Consider the following 26,469-nt stretch of genomic DNA (forward strand, 5'->3'; position numbering starts at 1 on the left):
TCTTTCTTTCTTTCTTTCTTTCTTTCTTTCTTTCTTTCTTTCTTTCTCTCTCTCTCTCTCTCTCTCTCTTTCTTTCTTTCTTTCTTTCCTTCTTTTTCTTTCTTCCTTCCTTCATCCCTTTCCAAAGAAGATTTCTCTTACTTTCTTCATTATTTATCCTCTTGTTCTGGCTACTCTAGATTTTCATTCTCTGGTTCATGACTCCTATACTTATCTAGTGTTTCCATATTCTTCAAGCAATCAAAACTTCCAAGGTCTCCATTCTGGTTTCTCCTCTCTGGGCAGTTTCTTCCAGTGCCTTATTGAACTTACCCTGGGGATTCCCCTTTTCCATTGTGCCTTACTCACAGAATGATGCCAGTTCTTGTAGGTGTCAGAGAGGACACTGCCCAATGATTACTGCTCCTCCCACTCCCTGATTATGCAGCCCACCACTGAGCTCTGTCCTTCCCTTCCTTCCCTTCTGCCCCACACCCCCCATTTACCTCAAAATGTCCTCCTCCAGTTGCCCCTTAGAGTTCCAACTTTCCCCTTCTGAGGTGGAGCAAATGGTCTTTTTAAGCTCCAAATCCTCCAGACCACACCCAGCTCAGGGTCCTCTTCTCTTCACCCAACATCTTTCTTCCGCCATAGGAACATTCATCATCAGAATGCCGTCTCATCCCCAAAGCAAGGCCTCCTTCCTCTCCTCCACTTTTCTGTCCTTTCCCCTTCCACATCATCCACTCTCCTTCAGGCTCTTATCTTCCTGAGACCATAGGGGCTCACCTTCTCCTCATTGTTAGCCCTTCATTTGACCCAGGCACATCACACATTCCCTGTTTCTCTAATTCCCTACTCCCTTTTATGTATCCTTTCATTTTGTAATGTAGTCTCACCAAAAAATTCACTTGTAGGTAAGGTATCACCAGGTTCTATCCATAATGTCCCAGGTCCACCTTTTTCCAGTTATCTCTACCAGACATCATCCCTGTCTCCTTGTGGGCATTTATTTTTTAAAATATTTATTTTTAGTTTTCAATATTCACCTTTACAAGATTTTGAGTTTTAAATTTTCTCCCCCTCCTTCCTCTCCCCCTTCCCCAAGATGGAGTACAATCTGATATAGGCCATACATGTACAATCATATTAAACATATTACTACATTAGTCATGTTGTAAAGAAGAATTAGAACCAAAGGGAAAAATCATGAGAAAGAAAAAAACAAAAAAGGAAAAACAGTATGCTTCAATCTGTATTCAGACTCCATAGTTCTTTCTCTGGCTGTGGCTAGCATTTTCCATCATGAGTCTTTTGGAACTGACTTAGATCATTCCATCACTGAGAAGAGCTAAATCTATCAAATAGTTGATCATCGTGCAAGGTGGCTATTACTGCGTACAATGTTCTCCTGGTTCTGCTCACTTCACTCAGCATCAGTCCATACAAGTCTTTCCAAATTTTTCTGAAGTCTGCCTGCTCACCCTTTCTTATGGAACAATATTATTCCTTTACATTCATATGCCACAGCTTGTTCAGCCATTCCCCAATTTATGGGCATCCCCTCAATTTCTAATTCTTGGCCACCACAAAAGGAGCTGCTATAAATATTGTTGTACATGTGGGTCCTTTTCCCATTTTTATGATCTCTTTGGGATACAGCCCTAGAAGTGCTATTGCTGGGTCAAAGGGTATGCACAATTTTATAGCCCTTTGGGCATAGTTCCAAATTTCTTTCCAGAGTGGTTGGATCAATTCCTTGTGTACATTTAGAAAGACGTCTCTTACTAGTCTCTCTGCCATCATCACTCTTTTCCTGTTGCTGTCCTTGGCTGCTGCATTTATTCACCTTTCCTGCATTTCTGTTGTCTGGGGTGTTGAGAAGCAGATAATATCTTCAGTACTGGTTTTCTTTCAAAAAATGTTTCAAACTCTTCTTATTATTGAATATCCATCTTTTGTATGGTTAAGCTCAGATTTGCAGGATAGGTCACCCTGGGGCAACTAGGTGGTGCAGTGGATAGAGGGCTGGGTCTGAAGTCAGGAAGATTCATCTTCCTCAGTTCAAATCTGGCCTCAGACACTTACTAGCTGTGTGACCTTGGGCAAGTCACTTAACCCTGTTTGCCTTATTTCTTCATCTGTAAAATGAGCTGGAGAAGGAAATGGCAAACCACTCCAGCATCTTGCCAAGAAAAGACCACGTGAGGTCACAAAGAGTGGGGCATGACTGAAATGATTGAACAATAGCAACAACAATTCTATTCCCTCCTGGGTTTTCTAGTGGGTGCAAAAGTCTTGGGTTATTTGAATTTCCTTTCCTTTGTATTTTAAGGTCTTTTTTTTTTGTGGAGATGGTTTAGAAATTCTTTCCATTGATATTTCATTTTCTCTGTTCAGAAGTTCTGAGTAGTTCTCTTGTATTATTTCTTGAATTATGCTTTTCATGTTTTTCATCTTGTTATGTTCTTCTGGAAGATCTATGATCCCTATGTTGTCTCTATTCATCTTGTCTTCAAGATCAGTATGTTCTGTCTCATCAAGTATTGATCATTTTCCTTTGTTTTGCATTATTTATTCATAGATAGCCTGAATTTGTTTACTAGATCTGGAGGCCCTATTTCCTTCAGTTGTTAATGTTTTCCATATTGGTCAATATGTTTATGTTCAAGGTCTTTGAATTTTCTTCTTCCTGAGATCTTTGATAATTTCAGGGGTCTGAGTTTTTTTGTTTTGTTTTGTTTTTGGCTTAATTCTTCTTATTTTTCACTTTCTGACTCCCTTCCCTATGATGCTGGATCTCCAAGTGTCTCAAACTTCTCCCACAATAGGCAATTCACAGTACACGAACCTAGGTCACTGACTTTTGGTTGATAAGAACTGGTCCCAGCTGGATGTTGAATACTTTCCCTCAGCTTAGTGCAGTGCTGCACCTCCTTTCCTACACACACACACACACACACACACACACACACACACACACACACTGCAGTGTGTTGTCTTGGTGTCCTGTTCCTCTCCCTCTACTTCTTAGTTCTCTGGCAGTGCATTGCTGCACTAGTGCTGTAAGGTTGATTTCTGTAGTTTGAGTCTCCAAGGCTTTGGGAAAAGGTAGGGCAGTGTGTGTGGTCTTGAATTCTATTTCAAGGCCAATCACTCGTCCTGCCCCCTTCACCTCTGTTCTTCTGAGAAAGATCTCTTTCCCACAGAGATCTTTTGCAATATAAACCACTGACTGCTGTAGCTTTGATTGTCTCTGGTAGCAGTTCAAACAAGCTTCTACAGCTTAGGGTCAGGATTGTTAGTTTTTTCATTGACTCTCTAGAGTTCTCTAAGTAAATCATCATATCGTCTTCAAAAAGTGATACTTTTGTTTCCTCATTGCCTATATTTGTTCCATTTCTTTTTCTTGTCTTACTGCTATAGCTAGCATTTCTAATACAGTATTAAATAGTAATGGGGATGATGGAAATCCTTGCTTTACTCCTGGTCTTATGGGGAAGACTTCTAGCTTATCTCCCTACAGATAATGCTTGCTCTTGGTTTTAGATAGGATTTTAAGGAAAGCCCCATTTATTCTTATGTGTTTTTAATAGGAATGAGTGTTGTATATATCAAAAGCTTTTTCTGCTTCTATTGAAATAATCATATGCTTTTTGTTGTTTTTGTTATTGATGTGGTCAATTATTTTTATAGTTTTCTTGATAGTAAATTAACCCTGCATTCCTGGTATAAATCCAGCATAATCATAGTATATGATATTTAAGGTGTATTGCTGTAATCTCTTTGCTAGTATTTTGTTTAAAATTTTTGTCTCAATATTCATTAGGGAAATTGGCCTATAGTTTTCTTTCTCTATTATGGCTCTCCTTGGTTTAAGTATTAAGACCATATTTGTGTCATAGAAGAGATTTGGTAGGCCTTCTTCTTTACCTGTTTTTTTCTAACAATTTATGTAGTATTGGAATTAATTGTTCTTTAAATTTTTGGTAGAATTCACTTGTAAATCCATTGGATCCTAGAGTTTTTTTTTCTTTAAGAGTCCATTTATGGCATGCTCAATTTGTTTTTACTAAAGTAGGGTTATTTAAGTATTTTATTTCCTGTTCTGTTAATCTAGGCAATTTATGCTTTTATAAACATTCATCCTTTTCATTTAGATTGCAGTTATATGGACATGTAGTTGGGCAAAAAAAGCTCCTAATTGCTTTTATTCTTTGGTTGTGAATTCACATTTTTAATTTTTGATACTAGTAATTTGGTTTTCTTCTTTCTTTTTATAAATTAAATGAGCTAATGGCTTATCTGTTTCATTGGTTTATTTAAAAAAACTGCTCCTAGTTTTATTTATTAGTTCAATGGCTTTTTTTAACTTTCAGTTTTATTAATCTTTCCTTTAATTTTCAGGATTGCTATTTTGGTGTATTATTCAACTCTTTCCCTCTTTTATTTACATAAGCATTTAGGGGTATAAAATTTCCCCTAAGTACTGCTTTGACTATATCCTGCAAAGTTTGGCATGTTGTTTCATTGTTTCATTTTCTCTAATGAAGTTATTGAATATTTCTAATGAAATATTTTCTAATGAAATATTTTCTAATGAATATCTATTTCTATTGAAATGAATATTAATTTATGGAATAAATGGAATGAATATCTATTTCTAATAGATAAATAAATGGAATGAATATCTATTTCTAATGAAATATTTTCTAATGAATATCTATTTCTAATTGAATATCTCTAATAAAGTTATTGAATATTTCTATGATTTGTTCTTTGACCCACCAATTCTTTAGGATTATGTTATTTAGTTTCTAATTAATTTTTAATCTATGCCTTAAAGGCCCTTTTTTGAATGTAATTTTTATTGAATTATAGTCAGAAAAAGATACATTTAATATTTTGTTTTTCTACATTTGTGAGGTACATTTAGAAATATATATTTTTTGCAATTACATGTAAAAATAATTTTTAACATTCATTTTTTAAAAAAATTTTGAGTTCCAAATTCTCTCGCTCCCTTTCCCTCTTCCCCTCCTCTCTGAGACAGTAAGCAATTTGACAGATTATACATATTCAGTCATACAAAACATATTTCATATTAGTCATGTTGTGGAAAAAGACATAAATCATAAAAATGGAAAAAAATGGAGAAAGTGAAAAATTGTATGCTTCAATCCGCATTCAGACTCCATTAGTCCTTTCTCTGGATGTGGATAGCATTTTTCATCATGAATATTTTGGAATTGTCTTGGATCATTGTATTGCTGAGAAGAGCTAATTTATTCACAGTTAATCATCATAAAATATTGCTGTTTACTATGTACACTGTTCTCCTGGGTCTGTTTACTTAGCTTAGCATCACTTTGTGTAAATCTTTCTAGGTTTTTCTGAAATCATCCTGCTTGTTATTTTTATAGCACAATAGTATTCCATTACAATTATATAATCGAACTTGTTTAGTCATTCCGCAGTTGATGGACATCCTCTCAATTTCCAATTCTTTGTCACCACAAAAAGAACTGGCATAAACATTTTTTTGTGGGATATACACCTAATAGTGATAATTTTGGATCAAAGGATATGTACTTATAACCGTTTAGGCATAGTTCCAAATTGCTCTCCAGAATAGTTGGATCAGTTCACAACACTACCAGTAGTGCATTAGTGTCCCAATTTTCCCACATCCCCTCCAACATTTATCATTTTCTTTTTCTGTCATATTAGCAAATCTGATAGGTGTAATGTGGTACCTCAAGAGTTGTTTTAATTTGTATTTCTGTAGTCAATAGTGATATAAAACTTTTTTCCCATATAAATCTAGATAGCTTTGATTTCTTCATCTGAAAACTGCCTGTTCATATCTTATGACCATTAATCAGTTGGGGAATGACTTGTATTCTTATAAATTTGACTCAGTGGTCTATATATTTGAGAAATGAGGCCTTTTTCAGAGACACTGGCTATAGAAGTTTTTTCCCCAGCTTTCTGCTTTCCTTCAAATTTTGGATGCATTGGGTTTGTTTATGCAAAAACTTTTAAATTTTATGTAATAAATGCCTATTGTCTCAGGGAGGACGGAGGGAGGGAAGGATAGTATTTAGAACCCATAACTTTAAAAAAACCCAAATATTAAAAATATTATTTTAACATGTAATTGGGGGAAAATAAAATATTATGTATTTAAATTTTTAATACAATCAGAATTATTCATTTATATCTCATAATGATCTATCTTGTTGGTCACAAATTCTTCCCTTCTCCATAAATCTAACATGTAAATTATTCCTTGCTCTTCTAATTTGTTTATGGTATCACCCTTTATGTTTACATCATGTACCCTTTTGACCTTCTCTTGGTATATGGTGTAAGATATTGGTCTAAACCTAATTTCTGCCATACTGTTTTCCAGTTTTCCCAGCAGCTTTTTCAAATAATGAGTTCTTCTCCCCAAAGCTTGGGTCTTTGGATTATCAAAACTAGATTACTATGGTCATTTACAACAGTGTATTGTATACTAATCTATTTCACTGATCTATTACTCTGTATCTTAGCCAGTACCAGATTGATTTGATGATTACTGCTGTATGAGCTCTGGTATATCTAGGTCACCTTTCACACTTTTTTTTTCATTAGTTCCCTTGATATGCTTGACATTTTGTTCTTCCAGATGAATTTTGTTATTGTTTTTCATAGCTCTATAAAATAAGTTTTGGTAGTTTGATTAGTATGGAACTGAATAAGTAAATTAATTTTGGTAAAATTGTCATTTTTATTATATTGGCTCAGCCTATCCATGAACAATTGGTATTTTTCCAGTTGTTTAGATTATTTGTATGAAAAGTGTTTTGTAATTGTGTTCATACAGTTCCTGGGTTTTTCTTGGCAAGTAGACTCCCAAGAATTTTATATTGTCTACAATTATTTTAAATGGAATTTCTTTATCTTCAAGGTCCATTTTTGTGAAAATGCCATGCACAGCAGAGAGATAGGTATATTTTTATCTGTTCCCATTCAATATTCTCCAAAGGTCTATTATATCTAACTTTTCTAATATTTTATTCATCTCCTTAACTTCTTTCTTGTTTATTTTATGGTTAGATATATCTAGGTCTTAGAGGAGTAATATAATTAATTTAACTTTTCATTTGAGAATTTAGATGCTATGCCATTTGGTACATATGTATTCAGTATTACCATTAATTAATTGTTTATGATACCTTTTAGTAAAATGTAGTTTCCTTGTTTATCTCTTTTTTTAGGTGTGTTTTTACTTTTGCTTTGTCAGAGATCATAATTGCCATATCTGCCATTTTTACATCAGATGAAACATAATAGATTATGCTCCTGCTCCTTATTTTAACTCTATGTATATTTTTCTGTTTCAAGAGTATTTCTTATAAACAACATATTGTTGGATTCTGGTTTGTAATCCATTCTGATATACTTTTCCTTTTTATGGAAGATCATTGTGAGTTCATCCCATTCATATTCACAGTTATGATTGTTAACTGTGTATTTCTCTCCATCCTACTATATTATACTTATCCTTCTCTTTTTCACACTTTTCTTCAAGAATCTGTTTTGCTTCTGACAGCTGCCTCCATTAATCTACTCTCCCTATTATTCTCCCCACCCCTTTTTTAACCTCTTTTGCTCTTTCTTCCCTGTTGAGTAAGATTAATTTCTGTGCCCAACTGTGTGTGTATGTGTATCCATCCTTTTTTGAACTAATTTAGATAGAGTGAGGTATAAATGTTGCCTCCTCCCTCCCCCATTGCTCATTCCATTGTATAAACTCTTCCTTGAATGCCCCAGTTATGTGAGATAATTTTCCCAATTCTTCCTCTCCCTTCCCTCCTCTCCTAGCACATTCCTTTTCCCCACCCTTCCATTTTTCTTTTGATATCATCCAAAAATAACAGGATCAACCTTAGGCCTTTTGTCTAATTAAACTCTTTCTAAGACTGCTAGTGATGATGAAGTTCTGAGGGGTTACATGTATTATCTTTCCATAAACAGCTTAAACTTGTTTAATTCCATAATTTTTTAATTCATTTTTTCCCTTTTTATGCTTCTCTTGAGTTGTACTTTGAATGTCAGATTTTCTATTTAGCCTTGATCTTTTCTTCAGGAATACTTGAAAGTCCTCTATTTCATTAAATATCTTTTTTTTTTCACCTGTAGGATTATACTTAGTTTTGTTGGGTAGGTTAGTCCTAGGTGTAATCCTAAATCTTTTGCATTTCAGAATGATCATATTCCAAGCTCTTCCTTTCTTTGTAGTGACTGCTCAATCTTTTGTGATCCTGACTGTGGCTCTGCAGTACTTGAATTCTTTCTGGTTGCTTTGAGTATTTTCTCCTTGTCCTGGGATCTCTGGATTTTGATTGTTATATTTCTGGGAGTTTTCATTTGGGGGTTTCTTTCAGGAGGTGACCACTGGATTCTTTCAGTGTCTACTTTGCCCTCTAGTTCTAAGATATTTGAGTAGTTTTTCGTTATAATTTCTTGAAAAATGATATCTAGCCTCTTTTTTGTTCATGACTCTCAAGTTGTACAATGATTCTTAAATTATCTTTCTTCAATCTGTTTTCCAGATCAGTTGTTTTTCAAATGAGATGGTTTACATTTTTTTTCAGTCCTTTGACTTTGTTCCCTATTTCTTGATGTCTCATGGTGTCATTAGCTTCCGTTCGTTCAGTTTTAATTTTCAAGGAGTTACTTTCTTCAGTGAGGTTTTCTATCTCTTATTTGGTTTAAAAAATAATTTTATCTCTTTTTTTAAACTCTTCTAGGAATCCTTATTGTGTTTGTGTCTGGTCTACATTTTTTTTTTGAGGTTTGACTTGTAGATGTTTTTAAGTCATTGTTTTCTTCTGTGTTTCTATCTTGAACCTCATGTTAACATAGCCACTTCTTATGGTCACGTTCTTTTTTTGTTTGCTCATTCTTCCAGCCTATTTTTTTTTGACTTTGGACTTTATGTTAGTGCTGGGGTTCTGTGCACTTCTGGGAGGGATGTCTAACCTGAGCTTCTCTCTTTTTATGTCCTTCTACTGCCTTCGCAGCTCCATCTTGGGGCCTCTGAGTTTTCAATGCTCTCAGAGTGGTGTAATGTGGGGAGAGGCCTGTTCACTGCTCTTCTGGTCTGAGCTCTGAAAGTTCCTGACCCAGGTTTGGGTCTGTTGCCTTGTGTATGGTTGAGTTTCAGTAGACTGATGCTGGACACAGTTACTGTTAGCTCACAGAAGGTTCTGTAGGTACAGAGTGATTGAACTGCTGGTTCTCCTTTGGTTTGGGACGTTCTTGCCCTGGTTATTCCATTGCAGGCTTATGTGCTGGGCCAAAGGTTAGAACTGGGTCGCTACTCTGCTCCTGAACTGAGAGCCACACAACTACATCTCTTTAATTTGTTCCTTGCTTAGTACACAGCTAGGGTCCCCACTCACTGCTGACCACTTCTCTCTACCCCGTATCTGTGACCTGGAACTGGGTAATAGGTGACAGAGCTACCAGATGGTACCTGTTGCTGCTCCCAGTGCTAGTTCACAGTTTCCTGGGATCTCTTTCTGCCCCAGGGCTTCCTGGGCTGGTGCTAAGTCCCTGGGTGTTAGAATGCTCCAGCTATGTGCTGCCTCTGCCTCTGCCTCTGTGCTGCCTTCCTGGCCAACCCCAACCCCAGTGTCGGCAGACCTCTCTGACCTCTTAAGTTACTCTGGGTTGGAAAAATGACTCACTGTGATGCATGGCTTTTCAATCAGAATTTGGTCTGGTGCATTTTCTAGGTTGTTAGGGAGGACTTGTACTGATTGAACTAGACAACAGTGCTTTCTGTCACTCTATTTTTGACATTGCTTTTGACTCCATCCTGCCATTTTGACTCCATCCTAAGGCCTCCCTTTCCTGATACCTTGGGGCTACTTTGTACCAGCAGGATTCTGGAGCTCCGTCTATGCATCCCTGATCTGAGTAAAGAGACCTGAGTCTACAGGTGGTGCTTCCTATTTTGCTGGTTAATTGTGTATTTTAGGTTTCATTGGACATGTTTGTGAGAGGAATCTGGGCTTCTCTAGGTCTTAGAAAACTAGGTCTAGAAAACTTTAATTTAAAGAAAGACTTCCTGACAATCAGAACTGGCCTGAAGCGGAACTGACTTCCTCAAGAAGTGGCTTCCCCTCGCTGGAGGTCAAGTAGAGGTTGGATGGTCTCTTATTGGGGCTTTTGTGCAAAATCTTCCTGTCTGGCCACAAACTCGATGGCCCTTTCAGCTCTCAAAATCTGTGACTCTGAGTGTTCCGGTTATTTTTGTTTTAGTTCATCAAAGTTTTATTATAGAATTCTACAGAGTATATGTTGTTTGGGTTGTTGACAAACTTTAAAATCTGAATGTGAGTGACTGGTAGAAATTTTCATTCGATTCAGTTCAAGTCAACAACATTTACTGAGCACCTGCTGTGCAAGCTTCCTGGAAAGGGACAGCATCAGGCCACAGATTGGCTACTTCAAATAAAGTAATATCTTAAATAATAAAAAACAGATTCTAACACTCGAAGGGTGTAAATTTCAAGATCTTGCATGAAAATCATGATGAGAAAGGAAAAAAAATTGAAAATTTTATTTTAGAATTTATTCTTGGCCCTACATGTAATATACTGAAATTGATTCTTTTAACATTTGAAACAGGTCATCTATTTGAGGAGATTCAAGTTTTTACGTTCACTCAACCTTGCTGGAAATCCCATCTGTGAGGAAGAAGATTATAAGTTGTTTGTCACTGCCTACCTTCCTGATCTAGTCTACCTGGACTTCAGGCTCATTGATGCACACACGGCAAGCGCCTTTTCCTTTCATTGTTCTCTCTGTGAGAAATAGAGACCGGGACATTAATCAGTCCTCAAGAAAGAGGTGGCTTGGAGGTCATCTTTCTTAGTTTGCACATTGCCTGTGTGAAGTAAGCCAAAACAAAGCAAAGTGTTAGGGTGGAGGTTGATTGCTTAAAGCAACTATTTTTATCAAATGAAAACACTTCTGTTGAATCAGTCAATTGAAGTAACTCTATTAATATACACTCGGTCATGCCCTGTGTCTTTTGTATAAAATAGCTAGCGAAGAACACAACCATTTGAGTGTCTTACAGTTTAAAGGAGAGAGTAATTCCATCTGAGCATCCCTGGAAAGGGGTGGTGGGGGAGGAGTAAATCCTCTGTCTCCACTCCTACTCGCCCTTACTACCTTAATAAGAAGACAGTTTGTGAACTGTGGAAAACCACAGTATTTGGACTTCATGCTGATATACTAGCAGTATCCTAGGAATGGCAGTGACTGGCAGTGTCTGTCTGCATTGAGTGTGGAGGAAATTTCTAGACACACTGAGGAAAGGCAGCTTTATGACTCTACAAGGAGTCTACCAAAACTTATATTGTGCCTGAGGAAAATTTAATAAGGGCTATGCAAAAGAGAGAAAATGACTCCCAGGACCTGTGAGGATTTTTTGTTGTTGTTATTCAGTCCTTTCAGTCATTTCTGACTTTTTGTGACCCCATTTGGGATTTTCTTGGCAAAGATACTGGAGTGGTTTGCCATTTCCTTCTCCTAGCTCATTTTACAGAAGAGGAAACTGGGGCAAATGGGGTTAAGTGACTTGCCTAGGATCACACAGCTAATAAGTGTCTGAGGCCAGATTTGAACTCAGGAAGATGAGTTTTCCTGACTCCAGGCCTTCACTCTATCTACTCGATTATCCAACTGCGAGTTGGACCTGTGAGTTACCCTGTTGTAACATGTGCTGTAAGCTTTAGCCCACTTTCCTTTGGGCTCTATATGTATCTGTGGGACAGTGTGTCACAGATTTTTGGAGGGATGTTTCATGGCAATTGTTCTTACCTTTTTACTTTAGTAAATGTCCTCTTTCTAAGAGCTAATTAAATCTGACTAACTAAATGTAATCAACTGATAATCATTGAGGGGAAGCACCCTAGTGGGGGCTCATAAGCGATAGAATTAGAAAGAAAACTCCAGCCTTTCGGGGTTGCCTAGGACTGTGAGGGGAGAGGTAGCTAGGGCTACTTCTCTAGTCTTCCTGCCAGTATTAGTGGGGCTTGGAAGAGTAACCCTAGAGTCTATTGCTATAGAAACAAAAGACTGTTTTGCTTTACTAGCCACAAAGTGGAGCATTCATACCCACCTTCCTCTTTATTTTCTTCCTATAATACCACTCTCATTTTCTCTTTCAGAGCCTATGATTAGTTCTTATCAAAGAGTTAAATTTGGGATTGACCCTAGAGACTATCAAGTACAAACCCCTCATTTTATTGGTGAGGCCTCAAAGGTTAAATGACTTGTTCAAGGTCACCCAGGGGAATGAAGTCACAGAGTTGGGATTTGGACCCAGGGCCTCTCATTCCAAATCCAGCACCCTGTTGGTTAGTTTCCCCTTTCTTTATTAAGCAGTGGGATTTTTGCTATATAAAAACACTTAACTGTTAAGTAGCTAATACTTAAGAATATGTAAATATGTGTGATTTGTCAGAGTTTGAAAATCAAGGTGTGGGGAAATCAGGGTGTTGAATTGAATTGAATTTTCCTTGCTATTAGTGCTTTTTCCTTTCTAAATAATCATAATCACTTTTAGGTTCATGACCTTTTTTCCATCTTCTGTACATATCATTTAAAATTTTCTGAAAAACAGTTCCTACCCTCAGACTTTACATTCTGCTGGCATGGGGGGAAACAACATATTAATAGGTAAGTACAACTCCTATATGAATCCAATCACTGCCACAACTCCTAGTACTTTAGGAACTGGGAGTCTTTTCTTCAGCCAGAGTTTGCATTCTTCTCTGGTACAGAGGGTTGTGCTCCTTGAAGATGCTTCTTCTGGCTTTCTGCAACTATGCTTATCCACAGCGTGTCTTTCTCTGCTCCTGGGAAGATGTACGGTCCTATACTTATTCAGTCTCTGTAATAACATGGTCAGTGGGGTAGAATAAGGAGAGAGGAAGAACTCTCTCCATACAAGAACAATTCTCCAAACCAAAGTTCTTCTACCAGTAGACTAGGACAGCTGCTTTTTGAGCTTACTGCTGGACTAATTTATTTTTATATGCCAGCCCAGAAGTGTGTTTGATTTTTATAGCCAGTCACAAAATATTTCCTGTGTGGCATCATCAGTCTTCAATCATTAAAGCACTTTTATCTTCTCAAATTGATTGTGTGTTTGTTCACATGTAGTTTATACTTGTGATTGATTCAATCTAAGTGGCAGACTTCTGTGATTTATTGGGATGGGGGTAGAACCAAACTGGTATACTAGAAAATATAGTTTGTAAGTATAGTTTGTAATTTTAGTAATATAATATAATGTACTATAATGTAAAATAATATAACATAACATAATTTGTATAGTTTGTAATTTACCTCTTACCTTTTCCTGTTATTCTTTATCCAAGTCATAAACAAATAGAAAATGTATTTTCTGTTTAGAAGTGGCAGTATTTATACTGTTCTTTTACTAGCTAGGTCCTTTACCACACTCAGGAACAAATGGATCACTATAGGGTGAAGATGAGAGTGTACTTTGGGAACAAAAGATGAGAAAGAGGCTTTGTTCAAAAAATGATAGCTTCATATAAACCAAAAATAATTTAAAAAACAATAATATCATGGAAACAGCAGTTCCCTTTATGAAGTTTTTTGTGCAATCTTAAACCACGTAACAGTTTCAGAAGCCATGTCTTGGAGTGCCACGGGTGCGTTTTCCAAATATAACTTATTTTATACCTAGGGCGATACCCAATAATGGAAACCCTTTCTTTTTATTTAACAGAGAGAACTTGGTGGTACAAAATATCAGTACAGTATTTATGAACTGAAGCATTGGGAGAATCAGATCCAGAGCAAACTTGAAGAGGAGCAGGCAAATATAGCAGAGCTGGAAAAACATAAGGTACCCTCCCTCTCCTAATGAGTTCTACTGATGATTTTTAACCTTTGGGGGAATAAAGCAGCCAAGAGAATGACTTCTACTTTTTCCAGTAAGATGATTTCCTGTGAGGATCACATTAAGTGAAAAAAAAAAAATGGGATCCATGAAATTTGTTTTCTTAGTTGAGAATAGAAGTCCTTGTGTATTTGCATAGTCTCATGGAGCTCCTGACAGGAGCATTCCCACCCCCTTTCTGTTTAGTCAGCTTGCCCACTAGGATTAACTCAGGGTAGTTATGGAATGGGAACTTGGAATCACTCTTGGTTGCCATGTTTTCCTTCACAGGCTGCTTACGTTGAATACCTGAATGGTCCTTATCTGTTTGACAGCCTTTATTTAGAGGATGTTGAGGCTGCCAAGCTAGCTTATTTACCAGGAGTTCCAGAACTACTGGAGACATATCCTTTTTCTGCTTTAAAAAAAAAATACTAACAAATAAACACACACAAATCTTCAAGGCTTCATTTTGCTGAAAATCACTATTCATATTGTCTAACTTCGGTGGATGGAGCTTTGGCAAACTTTTGGGGTTCTCAAATTTAATATTGGTGCAAAGCTGCACGTCTCTACTAGATTAGTCAAGGCAGTTTTCACAAGTGTGTTTACATACGCAGTCATGGAAAAATACCAGCTTGAATGCGTGTGCTTATCATTTGCAAACAGAAGACAAGTTTAGCACAAGTAGAAAAGTAATCAATTATTTTCCTTTTCATGGTGGAAATAAGAACAAGTTACTTAACTGACAAACAGAAGGTTAGACTTAGAAAGGATTTCAGGGGTGGGACATAAAAATTTAACTTCCTGACTCTGAGAATACCCAGCTATCTACCTGAATCTGATGGAAGTGTTCAAGCAGAGCAAAGAAGACCACCTATAGGGGATGTTATAGAAAGGATGTCTACAGGATGTGGAAGGTTGGATCAGATCAATATTTCTCAGAAAGATAATGATGGGAGGTGCATAAACACCTGCCTGGTCCTCATTTTTCTGATCCTTGGTTTATACATCAAGGAGAGCAATAAAATGCTTTATTGTTTCTGCATTTTTACCAATAGCCATGTAAATTTTAGTCCAGTGTAAGCTTAACATAGTGTATTCCTTGATGTATTCACACAAATATAGTGGAATCAAATTAATCAGCAATAGAAAAAGACTTATGAATTACATACTTGCCAGTGAAATAACTTCTTACAATACTTCCAGGTCTCCACATCCTGTCCTTCCCCTTAAAATAAAGCCATATAAAATCATTTCAAGGCACTGGAACCGAAATTCATAAAATATCTGATTATATATAATTATATATTTTATAGAATTATATAATATGCAATATAAATAATAAATATAATATATAATAATACAATATATAATAAAATATATAATTATATATTTTAATAATCCTCTTTTAAAGAGGATTCTGAGGTTAATGCGAGGTTCCTTAACTTTAAATTCACATACAAAACCAAATTCATTGCAGTTTGCCAGAGCCTGTTTGACTATGGCTTGATACAGCAAGAAAAGAGAAAAGCAGAAGTTGCCCTCTTCTATGAATGTCTTGAAGAGGCCCTTCAAGACAATCGAGCACAAGGCTTGAAAACAATCGATGATTTTGAAAAGATACATTCTGAGGTAATTAATTACAACTCATATGTATTGAAGTGATTGATGTAACACTTTATGAGTTAGATATATAGATGAAGTTAGCACGATGTCATGGGGAGAACATTGGACCTGAAACTAGAAGATGTGGATTAGGGATTAGCCAAGATATTTAATAACCATACAACCATTGACAAGTGATAACCTCTATGAGTCTTGGTGTTTTTTTTCCAATCTGTAAAAGTGGGGATAATTGTACTAAGATTTGTTTTATCTATGTCAGAGCATTGTTGTGAGGAAGGTCTTTTAAGTCTCCAAGATCTATGTAAACGTGAGCAGTTATTATTACTTATAGATAGAGCCTCCTCATGGTGGAATAGTCACTCTCAGAGAGAACTGGGACTAGGGATATGTAAGGTAAATAGCCACTTGGGACAAAATCCTGTGTGTCCCGGGAGGAAGAAGGATGGCACATGAGAGACACAGAGAACTTTTGAACATTATTTTTTAAAGCAAATGGCCCAATTTTTAATGCCAAAGGTTTTCTTCTCAATGACATGTAGGTATTTATTTTATGAGAAGTCAAGTCCCATGTGTTATAGTGAGTGCTCAAACCTTATGGATGAATGGATGAATATAGTGTTTTTTAAGTTCTTACCATGTATAGAGTACTGTGTTAAGTAATGGGGATGCAAACAGGAAAGTAAGATTGTCCCCTCTCTCAAGGAGCTCACATTCTAGTGACCGAGAAAAGCCATGTCTTGCATGGGGCACATGCACGTGGGGCACGATTTTTAAGCCTCACCAAGCTCTTATCCCAGCTAGGTCCACTCCAAGGTCTGTTTTTAAACAGAATGCTCCTTGGTTTATTTTCATTGCCTTTTCTTGGGGGCAGTTCTCCTCTTAACACCATCCCCTAGGAAGTCTTCTTACTTGTCCTATTTCTGGTGCCTCCCATTCTGTTCATGGTAGTAGCCTGCTACTGTACAGCTGATGATGATTTTCTCATTTGATCCTCACAACAGTCCTGTGAGGCAGGCAAGGATAAGGTGTTATTCCCAATTTGTAGATGAGGAAATACAAAGCTTAAAGAGTGACTTGTTTAGGGTCACACAGTTAGTGTGGAGAGAGACTTAGCAAAGGCAGAATTAGAACCTAGGCTCCGTGACTCCTAACCTAGCATTCTCGACATTATGACATGCTGCCGCTGCCTCCGCATCAGCACTTGGAGGACAGACAAATTCTAATTACAGTCAATCATCACACAATTATTAAGTGTCTGCTGTGTGGTAGGAACTGTGCTATGCAATGGGAGATACAAAGACCGAAAGGAAACAGATCTTACCCCCAAGGACATTCCGTTCTATGTGGGGAAGCAACATTGATGTAAATAAGTTTGTACAAAATAAATAGAAGTTAAATTGAGGAGAGCAGCACTAGCGGCTGGGGGAGCAGGAAAGGCTACATGTAGAAGGTGTCAATTCAGCAGAATTTAAAAGGATAAAAGGGGTTTGAAGAGGTCGACTTGAGGTGGGAGTGCATTTCAGGCGTAGGGGACAGGCGCTGCAAAGGCATGGAGGCAGGATCTGGGATATTTTGTGTGAAGAACAGCAGTCAGGTCCGTTTGTTTGTGCTTTAGCATTCAGGGAATTAGAAAGGTAGGTTGCGCATATCTTAAAATATTTTAAAAGCTCAGAGGAACTCAATATTTGATCCTAGAGGCAATAGGGAGCCGTTCAGGTTTACTGAGTAGGATTTTTTAAAAGAAGCACATTGAGTGGCAGTTTTAGAGAACTTGCAAATCCAGAAGCCTAATGGTCATTTATTCTGGCCACTCCTTGGAGCCTGCCTAAGGTTCCACTTAGCCTGGCCTTTAATGAGCAGAAATCTCCAAAAACATGGGCTTTCCACCTAGTGTGTTCCCCAAAACTTGACTCTTCATGCTGGACTCTGGATTTTATTAGGGTTGATTTCCCACCCTTTGTCCCTCATATGAACCCCCATCCAATCTAGTGCCTCTGCCTCCAGGGCCTCATCTGACCTAGTTATTGTTATGTCATCAATGTAGTGGTATCCCTCAATGTCCTCAGCAAGGAATAGTACAGCATTTTCCTCTAGCCAATCCTAGATTTTCATTAGTTTCTCCTCATGTTCTTCTAGTGTCTTCCTAGGGAAAATAAGGTTATCACGGCACATCAACACTTTCAGGTAGTACCTATGTCCAAATCCTTTCTCCTTCAGTCACTAGAACATGGCAGGTGAACATGTGATGCCTGGAAGCATCTACTTAAACTGGAAATCCAACTGGACAGATGAAAGGAATCTTTGTTTCCCTCTGCATAGATGTCTGGTAGTAGCCACTGTGTAAGTCCAACACTAAAAGCCACTGGCTGACTAAAAGACAGTCCAGGATATCTTGCGCTCTTGGCATAGTGTACTTTGGTTGTTTTGCTCAACATCTAGTAGGCTATACATTTATGTCTCCATTGACCTTCCATACCACCACTATGGATGATAGATATGAGCTTCTGTGATCCATGATGATGCTGTTGACTAACTATTCTTTTTTTTTTTTAATGAGACAGTTGGGGTTAAGTGACTTGCCCAGGATCACATGACTAATTGTTCTTTAAGGTAGTTTCTGAGATCTTCCACCATAGATAAAAAGAAACTTCCTAGACTGTTCCTAGACAGGGAGTAGGTGAGTTGAATCCTGTGATTCGCTCCTTGGGCACATTCCACTTCCCACTCATACCGAGACCATGCTTATCTTCTTGGTGAACTTTTGCATCATTTACTCACTCCATTCTTCTGGTACTGGAGAAATCAACAAAATAGTTACTTGGGATCCACTTGTAAGTTTGGGAGGCTGGTACTCTACTGATATTAATGGCTCTTACTCATCTCTAACCTCATGTGGACTTCAGCACAAGTTGTCCCAGTAGTTGAAGTATGAAGGTATTGGGCCCCAGCTTGTTTGCAGTATCCTGCCAGTAATCTGGAGTTGGTTCTAATCAGTGTTAACACTCCAGGGGGAGAAGACTTGTAAACATATGAACATATACAAACAAGGTATGTAAAGGATAAATGGGAGATAATCACAGAGGGAAGGTACTAGAATTAAGGGGATTAGGACAGGCTTCTTGTAGAAGGTGAGATTTTATTTGAGAAGTGAAGACAGCCAGGGAGTCCAGGAAATGGAGATGAGGAAAGAGAGAATTTTAGGCATTAGGGACAGCCATAAAAATTGCCCACAGGGAGATGGAGTGTCTTATGTGAAGAACAGTAAGGAGGCCAATGTTGCTTTCTCTCAGTCTGAAAGCCTTGAATTAAATACACACAGTTTAACATTTCTATTTGCTGACAGGGTTTTATAGTAGGTAAATGAGATCTAAATTAAAAGTAATAGATAAGGAACCCCACTTCTTGCTAACCAGAAGGGGGGAAAAGTGTCTCTTTTAGGGGGTAGTAGGGTACTCTGGGCAGCTAGGTGGAGTAGGGAATAGACTGCCAGGCCTGAAGTCAAGAAGACTCATCTTCTGGAGTTCAAATCTGGCCTCAGAGGCTTACTAGCTGTGTGACCCTGGGCAAGTCACTTAACCCTGTTTGCCTCAGTTTCCTCATTTGTAAAATGAGCTAGAGAAGAAATGGCAAATGACTCCAGTATCTTTGCTGAGAAAACCCCAAATGGGGTCATAAAGGGTTGGACATTACTGAAAATGAATGAACAAAAAGGGTATCCTGGTTCCATCCCATCTCTTGGGCGAGCTTTTATCACTTCAGAATCATGGATCCTTGGTGCTGGCCCTCCCATAGTACTGTACCAGGATTAGTCCAGATCCTCTAATAGTCTCTCCCTGCTTAACTAATCAGCTGATTATGTTTTCAAGTCCCTTCAGGCATATTCTTATCCATAACTCCTTTTTCCAAATGAAGCTTGGAAGTCAAGGTTCATATGTCTAGTAGTTAGCCCCCCCCCCAAGTCTTTCTGACCTAAAGTCAGGTTAAAGATTATTAGTAACTTTGGAGAGAGCATTTTCAGTTGAATGATGAAATCAGAAGCCAGACTAACAAGTGGTTGATAGGGAATGGCTTTGAAAGGAAGAGATATGGGATGATAATTTGAGGGGTTGATAGTTTCTTTTTTTTTTTTTTTTGGTGAGGCAGCTGGGGTTAAGTGACTTACCCAGGGTCACATAGCTAGTGTGTGTCAAGTGTCTGAGGCCAAATTTGAACTCAGGTCCTCCCGACTCCAGGGCTGGTTCTCTATTCACTGTGCCATTGAGCTGCCCTGGTTGATAGTTTCTAATGAGGGTTTTTTTTTTCAGACTGGGTGACCCATAAACGTATTTGCACATAGTAGGAAAGGAAACAGTAGATATAGATTGAAGATTTGAAAAGAGGCACGACTGGGGGGAGAGGGACAATTTGCTAGGGAGGACAGGAGGGGATGAGATCAAGAACCCTTGTAGAGGAGTTGGTCTTGGCAAGAAGATACTGGAGTCAAGGAAGAGAAGATGGGGGATCTTGCAAGGGTTTTGAGATGTACGGGAGAGAACAGGCTACTCATGGTGAATATCTCTATTTTCTCAGTAAAGTATGAGGCAATGTTTTCATCTGACATTTGTCTCACAAAGGGAGTAGAAATCATGTGTAAGGCTTGGAATGGCCCCTTTGGGAAGTGGACAGAGAATTAATTAGGGATGAGTAAAAGGATTGTCTTGTTGAGGTGAGGGCTCAGTTGAAATCAGATAAGAAATTTATGGTAGACTCTGTGGACTTGGTTACATGATTTTCTTCAGGAGCAGAGAAGGAAGATGGTAGCAGTAATCCAGGATTGAGGTTTGACAAGGAGTAAGCTTCAGGAGAGAAAAGAGGCAAGAAAACTAGTCAACTGTAGGTTTAAGACTGGGAAGGGAGGATAGTTCATTTAGAGCAGGGGTTAGATAACCTGGGAGAATGGATAACTCCATGAGTATGAAGACAGGGTTTTGGAAGGTTAAGATAAATGGAGAGATGGAATGATAAGAGGTTTCAGTCTGAAAGAGGGATTTTGGGGATTTTTGAAATGTAACAACTCAGATGTGTAATCATAATATTCCAATGCCTTAGTATAGCTTAAAGGTATTAAACAGTTTTCTATTCAGTCCCCATTCACCCTTCCAGTTGGCTTATTCCTCATCTATCTTTTATTCCTGTAGATAGTCCTTTTTTGTTAGTTCATCTTTTTGCCATCCCCAGGCCCAGGCCGAGCACTCTTTCTGAGCTCCTTTGATTCTGTCTCAGCCTAAGTTCATAGTGGCAAGCACTTTTTTCCTTTTAAATAGTATTTTACTTTTTATAATGAAAAGACAATTTTAAACATTCATTTTTATATAGAATTTTGAGTTCCCATTTTCTCCTTCCTAAGACAGTAAGCAATTTGATATGTTATATATGTACAATCATGTAAAACATATTTCCATATTAGTCATGTTGGTGAAAGAAGAAACAGAGCAAATGGAAAAAAAAACACAAAAAACCATTCTTTCTCAGGATGTGGATAGCATTTTCCATGATGAGTCCTTTCGAATTGTCTTGCATCACTGTATTGCTGAGAAGAGCTAAGTCAATCACAGTTGATTATCACACAATGTTGTTGATAGTGTGTACAACATTCTCTTGGTTCTGCTCACTTCATTTTACATTAATGCATATAAGTCTTTCCAGGTTTTTCTGAAATCTGCCTGTTTGTTGTTTCTTATAGCACAATACTGTTCCATTACATTCATATACCACAACTTGTTTAGCCATTCCCCAATTGATGGGCATCCCCTCAATTTCCAATTCATGTATCAAGCACTTTGAAGGCTACCTTGAAAAATAAATGATTCTTAACAGTCAGGGCATACAAGGTAGCACTCTGCTGTGTTTGTGGTCCTCTGAATTCATTCCAACCCTATTGAATTTCTCACATATTCTGCGCCTCCTTTGGCTAAATAATTTTTTCTCTTCACCTATTCCTTTCTTGGAATTTCACACTCATTGTCCTCTCTCCTGTGTTATACGTTGATTTCAGGTGAAGAACCATAACCTGGACTCTGTCCTGCTTTGCTCTTTCCTCGTTTCTTCTCACTTTCTCTGTTCCTGGAGGTTACCTTACCAGACAGACTCGAAGTCTCCTCCTTTTCTCAGGCCCTGGCTGGTAGAAATGGCCTGGCCCTATAGAACTTTTAGCTCAATGTTGAAACTGTTATCGTTTCAGCTATCTGAATCCTGATTCAGAAGGAGCACTTTGCTTTAGGGTTCTGCCCCTTTTCCCAAATGAGTCAGGATTACCTTTGCAGTTTGCAAGGGATAAGGTAGTATAGGACTTTAAAGTCAGAAAGACCTGAGTATTAGCTGTGTGACTCTGGACAAGTCAATTAAGCTACTTCAGTTCCAGAGCAAAGGGCCCCTAAGTGTGTTCCGGACCAGATTCAGTCCTAAGGAAACCTGGCCTTTAATGAGAAAGTTTAGGCTCCCTTTTCATACACTCTGATTTATAAAACTCTTACCATGCTCTGGCCCCCCACCCCGGAATGATTTATTTAAAACTTAGTTTTTATCTCATGTTTAGTTTTCCCCAAAAGAGGGGAGTAGAAAGGCAGTCAATGTACAATCTGAATCATATATCAGAAAAGTATTTCTTTCCTACACATAAAAAATGCTAAACAGAAAACACTCAGAAGTACCCTTGTGACAGAAGCAAACTTAAACAATGAGAAGTAATAACTTCCAATATACTTCCTAGGTGTTGGTACTTAAACCTCATCTAAATATAAGGCATTTTATAGACCTACTGTGTAGGCATTTTACATTTCACCTCAGCTGTCCCCCTCACAGGAGATGTCTTCTGGCAAGATGAAGCCAAGGTTTGGGCTTCCCTGTTCCAGGAGTGCTAAAGTAGTTGTCAGGGACTCCTCTTCAGTGGCCCCAGGACTACCGAACCACTTGAACTCACAAGGTGGCCTCCAAGCCTGGATACATCTTCTAGGGAATCAATACTTGTTCTTTTAAGACCTAGAAAGGACAAACAGAAGAGCCAGGCAGTACAAAGCCAGATTCAGGCTTACCAGTCAGTCATTGATGGCACACTTTCCATGTGCCACTGCAGGTACTGTGTCAAGCTCTGGGGGAGACAAAGAAAGGAAAAAGACAATCCCTGCTCTCAAGGAACATACAGCTTCATAGGTGAGACAGCATGCAAACAATGATGTATAATCAAAACATATAGAGGATAAATTGGAGATAATCAGCAGAGAGAAAACACTAACATTAATGGGGAAATGAGAAGGGCTTCTTGTAGAAGGGAGCACTACAGCAGAGACTAGGAGGCAGGGATGATGAGAGGGCAAAAAGAATGCCTGGAGTTGGGAGATGATAGTGTTTAGTATGAGAAACGTCAAAGGGGCCAGTCACTACATCACAAAGTATGGGGGTGGGGTGTAAAGTGTGATAAGCCTAGAGAGGGTTTTAAAAGCCAGACAGAGGCTTTTTATTTTATCCTGGAGGGAATAGGGAACTACTGAAGTTTATTGAATGGGGAATAGGGAATGGGGCAACGTGGTCAGATCTGTGCTTTTACGAAGATCTGTTTGATAGCTGAATGAAAGATAGACTGGAGTGGAGAGAAACCAGAAGGCTGTTGCAATAGTCCAGTTTTGAAGTGATGACTATCAGCACCAGGGTGGCAGCAAGGGAACATGTACAAGAGATGTTACAAAGGTAGAAATAACTGGCAGCTGACTGAATATTGGAGGTGAGAAAGTGAGGAATTGAAGATGGCCCCTAGGTTATGAGCCTAGGTAGCTGGGGAAATGGTAGTGCCCTCGACAATACTAGGAAAGTTAGGAAGAGGGGACTGTTTTGGGGGAAGAGGAGTTCAGTTTTATACATGCTGAGTTTAAGATGTCTATAGGATATTATTATAGTGGAATAAAGAAACTGAGATTTGTCCAGGCGGATGATTTATTTAACAAATTGGAAAAACAGATTGGGTCCAAGGCTCTTGGCAGCCAAGGACACTGACCATTGGTTTCTACCCAGTTAATATAAATTTAGAGGGAGTGAAAAACAGAGGGAGAAAGCATTATAGGGATTGAGACACCTGGTCTCTTATTAGTGGAGAGGCTTGGGAGACACTGAGGAGAGAGGAAGAGGGTAGTTTTTTTAAGTTTTTTTTTTTTTTAAGATTCATTAATTTGTTTATTTTTAGTTTTCAACATTCACATCCACAAGATTTTGAATTCCAGATTTTCTCCACATCTTGTCCCTCCCTCAACCCAAAGACAGCATGCATTCTGAATACCCTTTCCCCTAATCTGCCCTCCCTTCTGTCTCTTCCCCCCTTCTTTTATCCCCTTCCTCTTCTATTTTCCTATAGGGAAGGATAGATTTCTGTACTCCATTGCCTGTATATCTTATTTCCCAGTTGCATGTGAAAACAATTTTTTAAAGCAATTTTTTAACATCTGTTTTTAAAACTTTGGGTTCCAGTTTTTCTCCCTTCCTCCCTCCCCACCCACCCTCATTGAGAAGGCAAGCAATTCGATACAGGTTATATGTGTGTAGTCATGCAAAACACTTCCATAATAGTCATGCTGTGGAAAACTAACTATATTTCCCTTCATCCTATCCAGCCCCCTGTTTATTCTATTCTCTCTTTTGACCCTGTCCCTCCTCAGAAGTGTTTGCTTCTGATTACCCCTTCCCCCAATTTGCCATCCCCTCTATTATCCCCCCCGCTCTTATCCCCTTCACCCCTATTTTCCTGTAGGGTAAGATAGCTTTCCTTACCCAATTGTGTGTATGTTATTCCTTCCTTAAGCCCAAATCTGATGAGAATAAGATTCACTCATTCCCCTTCACCTTCCCCCACTTCCCCTTCATTGTAAAAGCCTTTTTTGTCTGTTTTATGTGAGATAATTTACCCCATTCTACCTCTCCCTTTCTCCTTCTCCCAGTATAATCCTCTCTCACCCCTTAATTTTATTCTCCAGATATCACCAATTCATCTTTAACTCACCCTGTTCCCTCTATCAATCTTCCTATACATATAAATTTTTTTCCTCCAACTACGCTAATACTGACAAAGATCTCATGAGTTACAAATATCATCTTTCCATATAAGAATGTAAACAGTTCAATCCTAATAAGCCCCTTATGATTTCTCTTTCCTGTTTACCTCTTCATGCTTCTCTTGAGTTTTGTATTTGAAAGTCAAATTTTCTCTTTAGCTCTGGTCTTTTCATCAAGAATGCTTGAAAGTACTCTATTTCACTGAATGTCCATTTTTTTCACCTGAAGGATTGTGCTCAGTTTTGCTGGGTAGGTGACTCTTGGTTGTATTCCTATCTCCTTTGCCCTCCAGAGTATCACATTCCAAACGCTGCAGGGTCCCTTAATGTAGAAGCTGCTAAATCCTGTGTTATCCTGATTGAGTTTTGACAATACTTGAATTGTTTCTTTCTGGCTGCTTGCAATATTTTCTTCTTGACCTGAGAACTCTGGAATTTGGCTACAATATTCCTAGGAGTTTTCCTTTGGGGATCTCTTTCAGGAGGTGATCAGTACATTCTTTCCATTTCTATTTTACTCTCTGGTTCTAGAATATCAGGGCAGTTTTCCTTGATAATTTCTTCAAACATGATGTGTAAGCTCTTTTTTTGATCATGGCTTTCAGATAGTCCAATAATTTTTTATTTTCCAGGTCAGTTGTTTTTCCAGTGAGATATTTCACACTGTCTTCTATTTTTTCATTCTTTTGGTTGACAATGTCTTGATTTCTCATAAAGTCACTAACTTCCAATTGCTCCATTCTGATTTTTAAGGAAGTATTTTCTTCAGTGAGCTTTTGGACTTCCTTTTCCATTTGGCCAATTTTGCTTTTTAAGGCATTCTTCTCCTCATTGGCTTTTTGGACCTCTTTTGCCTGTTTGGGTTAGGCTGTTTTTTAAAGTGTTATTTTCTTCAGTATTTTTTTGGGTCTCTAGCAAGCTGTTGACTAGTTTTTCATGATTTTCTTGCATCACTCTCATTTCTCTTCCCAGTTTTTTCTCTACTTCTCTTACTTGCTTCTCAAAATCCTTTTTGAGCTCTTCCATGGCCTAGGACTGATTAATATTTTTCTTGGAGGCTTTGGATGTAGGAGCTTTGACTTTGTTGTCTTCTTCTGGTTATATGTTTTGATATTCTTTGTCACCAAAGAAAGATTCTATGGTCTGATGTTTTTTATGCAGTTTGCTCATGATCCCAGCCAATTACTTGAGTTTTAAACTCTATGTTAAGGTAGGGAGTCAGCTTCCAGTGTGGAGAGTGTACTGTCCCAAGCTTCAGGGGTTTTGTGCAGCTGTTTTCAGAGATACTTCTAGGGACCTGTAAATTTTCCATTCTTCCAAGGTGGTATGATAAGGGGCAAGGTGTTTACTTCTTTCCTGGTCTGTGCTCTGGTCTGTGAGTGACCACAAGCACTCTTTCCTGCCTTGGAACTGTGAGGAGGATTCTCTGTCCACCGCCACCACAAGCTCCACCGTGCCAGCACTCCTCCTCACTCCAGGACTGCCACCCAGAACTATGACCCAGATCTAAGCACAGGCAAAGCAAGAGAATCCTGCGTCAGCACCAGAAAAGATATCCCCGCAATCCCCCTCTGATCAGCCACTCGATTCCCCCTTAGTCTGTGGGCTGAGAACTCCAGAAGTAGCCACCACCCCGGGGTTGCACTGGGACTAGGGCTAGGGCCAAGCTTCTTTCTCAATGCAGTCACAGACTTTTCCTACTGACCTTCTAAGTTGTCTTTGGCATTTGTAGGTTGAGAAATCTGGAAACTACCACAGCTGCCTGTGATTCAGTGCGGCCTGCTCCAGATTTGCTGAGGCCTG

General features: G+C 38.4%; 1 protein-coding gene across 4 annotated transcripts in view; it reads left to right on the top strand.

Moving 5' to 3' along the window:
• DRC3 (dynein regulatory complex subunit 3) overlaps nt 1-26,469 on the top strand; it is a 101,843-nt gene that overhangs the window by 29,889 nt on the left and 45,485 nt on the right. For 3 of the 4 annotated variants that reach the window (XM_027875101.1, XM_027875103.1, XM_027875102.1), the window contains 4 exons: nt 10,669-10,815; nt 13,811-13,930; nt 14,255-14,367; nt 15,424-15,598. In XM_027875101.1, the coding sequence (XP_027730902.1) occupies nt 10,669-10,815; nt 13,811-13,930; nt 14,255-14,367; nt 15,424-15,598 (555 nt within the window). The remainder of the gene's footprint in view (nt 1-10,668; nt 10,816-13,810; nt 13,931-14,254; nt 14,368-15,423; nt 15,599-26,469) is intronic. The other variant, XM_027875104.1, reaches the window with a different exon arrangement.

This window comes from Vombatus ursinus, unplaced genomic scaffold, assembly GCF_900497805.2.
Source record: "Vombatus ursinus unplaced genomic scaffold, bare-nosed wombat genome assembly UNPS02014807.1, whole genome shotgun sequence".
Taxonomy (NCBI): domain Eukaryota; kingdom Metazoa; phylum Chordata; class Mammalia; order Diprotodontia; family Vombatidae; genus Vombatus; species Vombatus ursinus.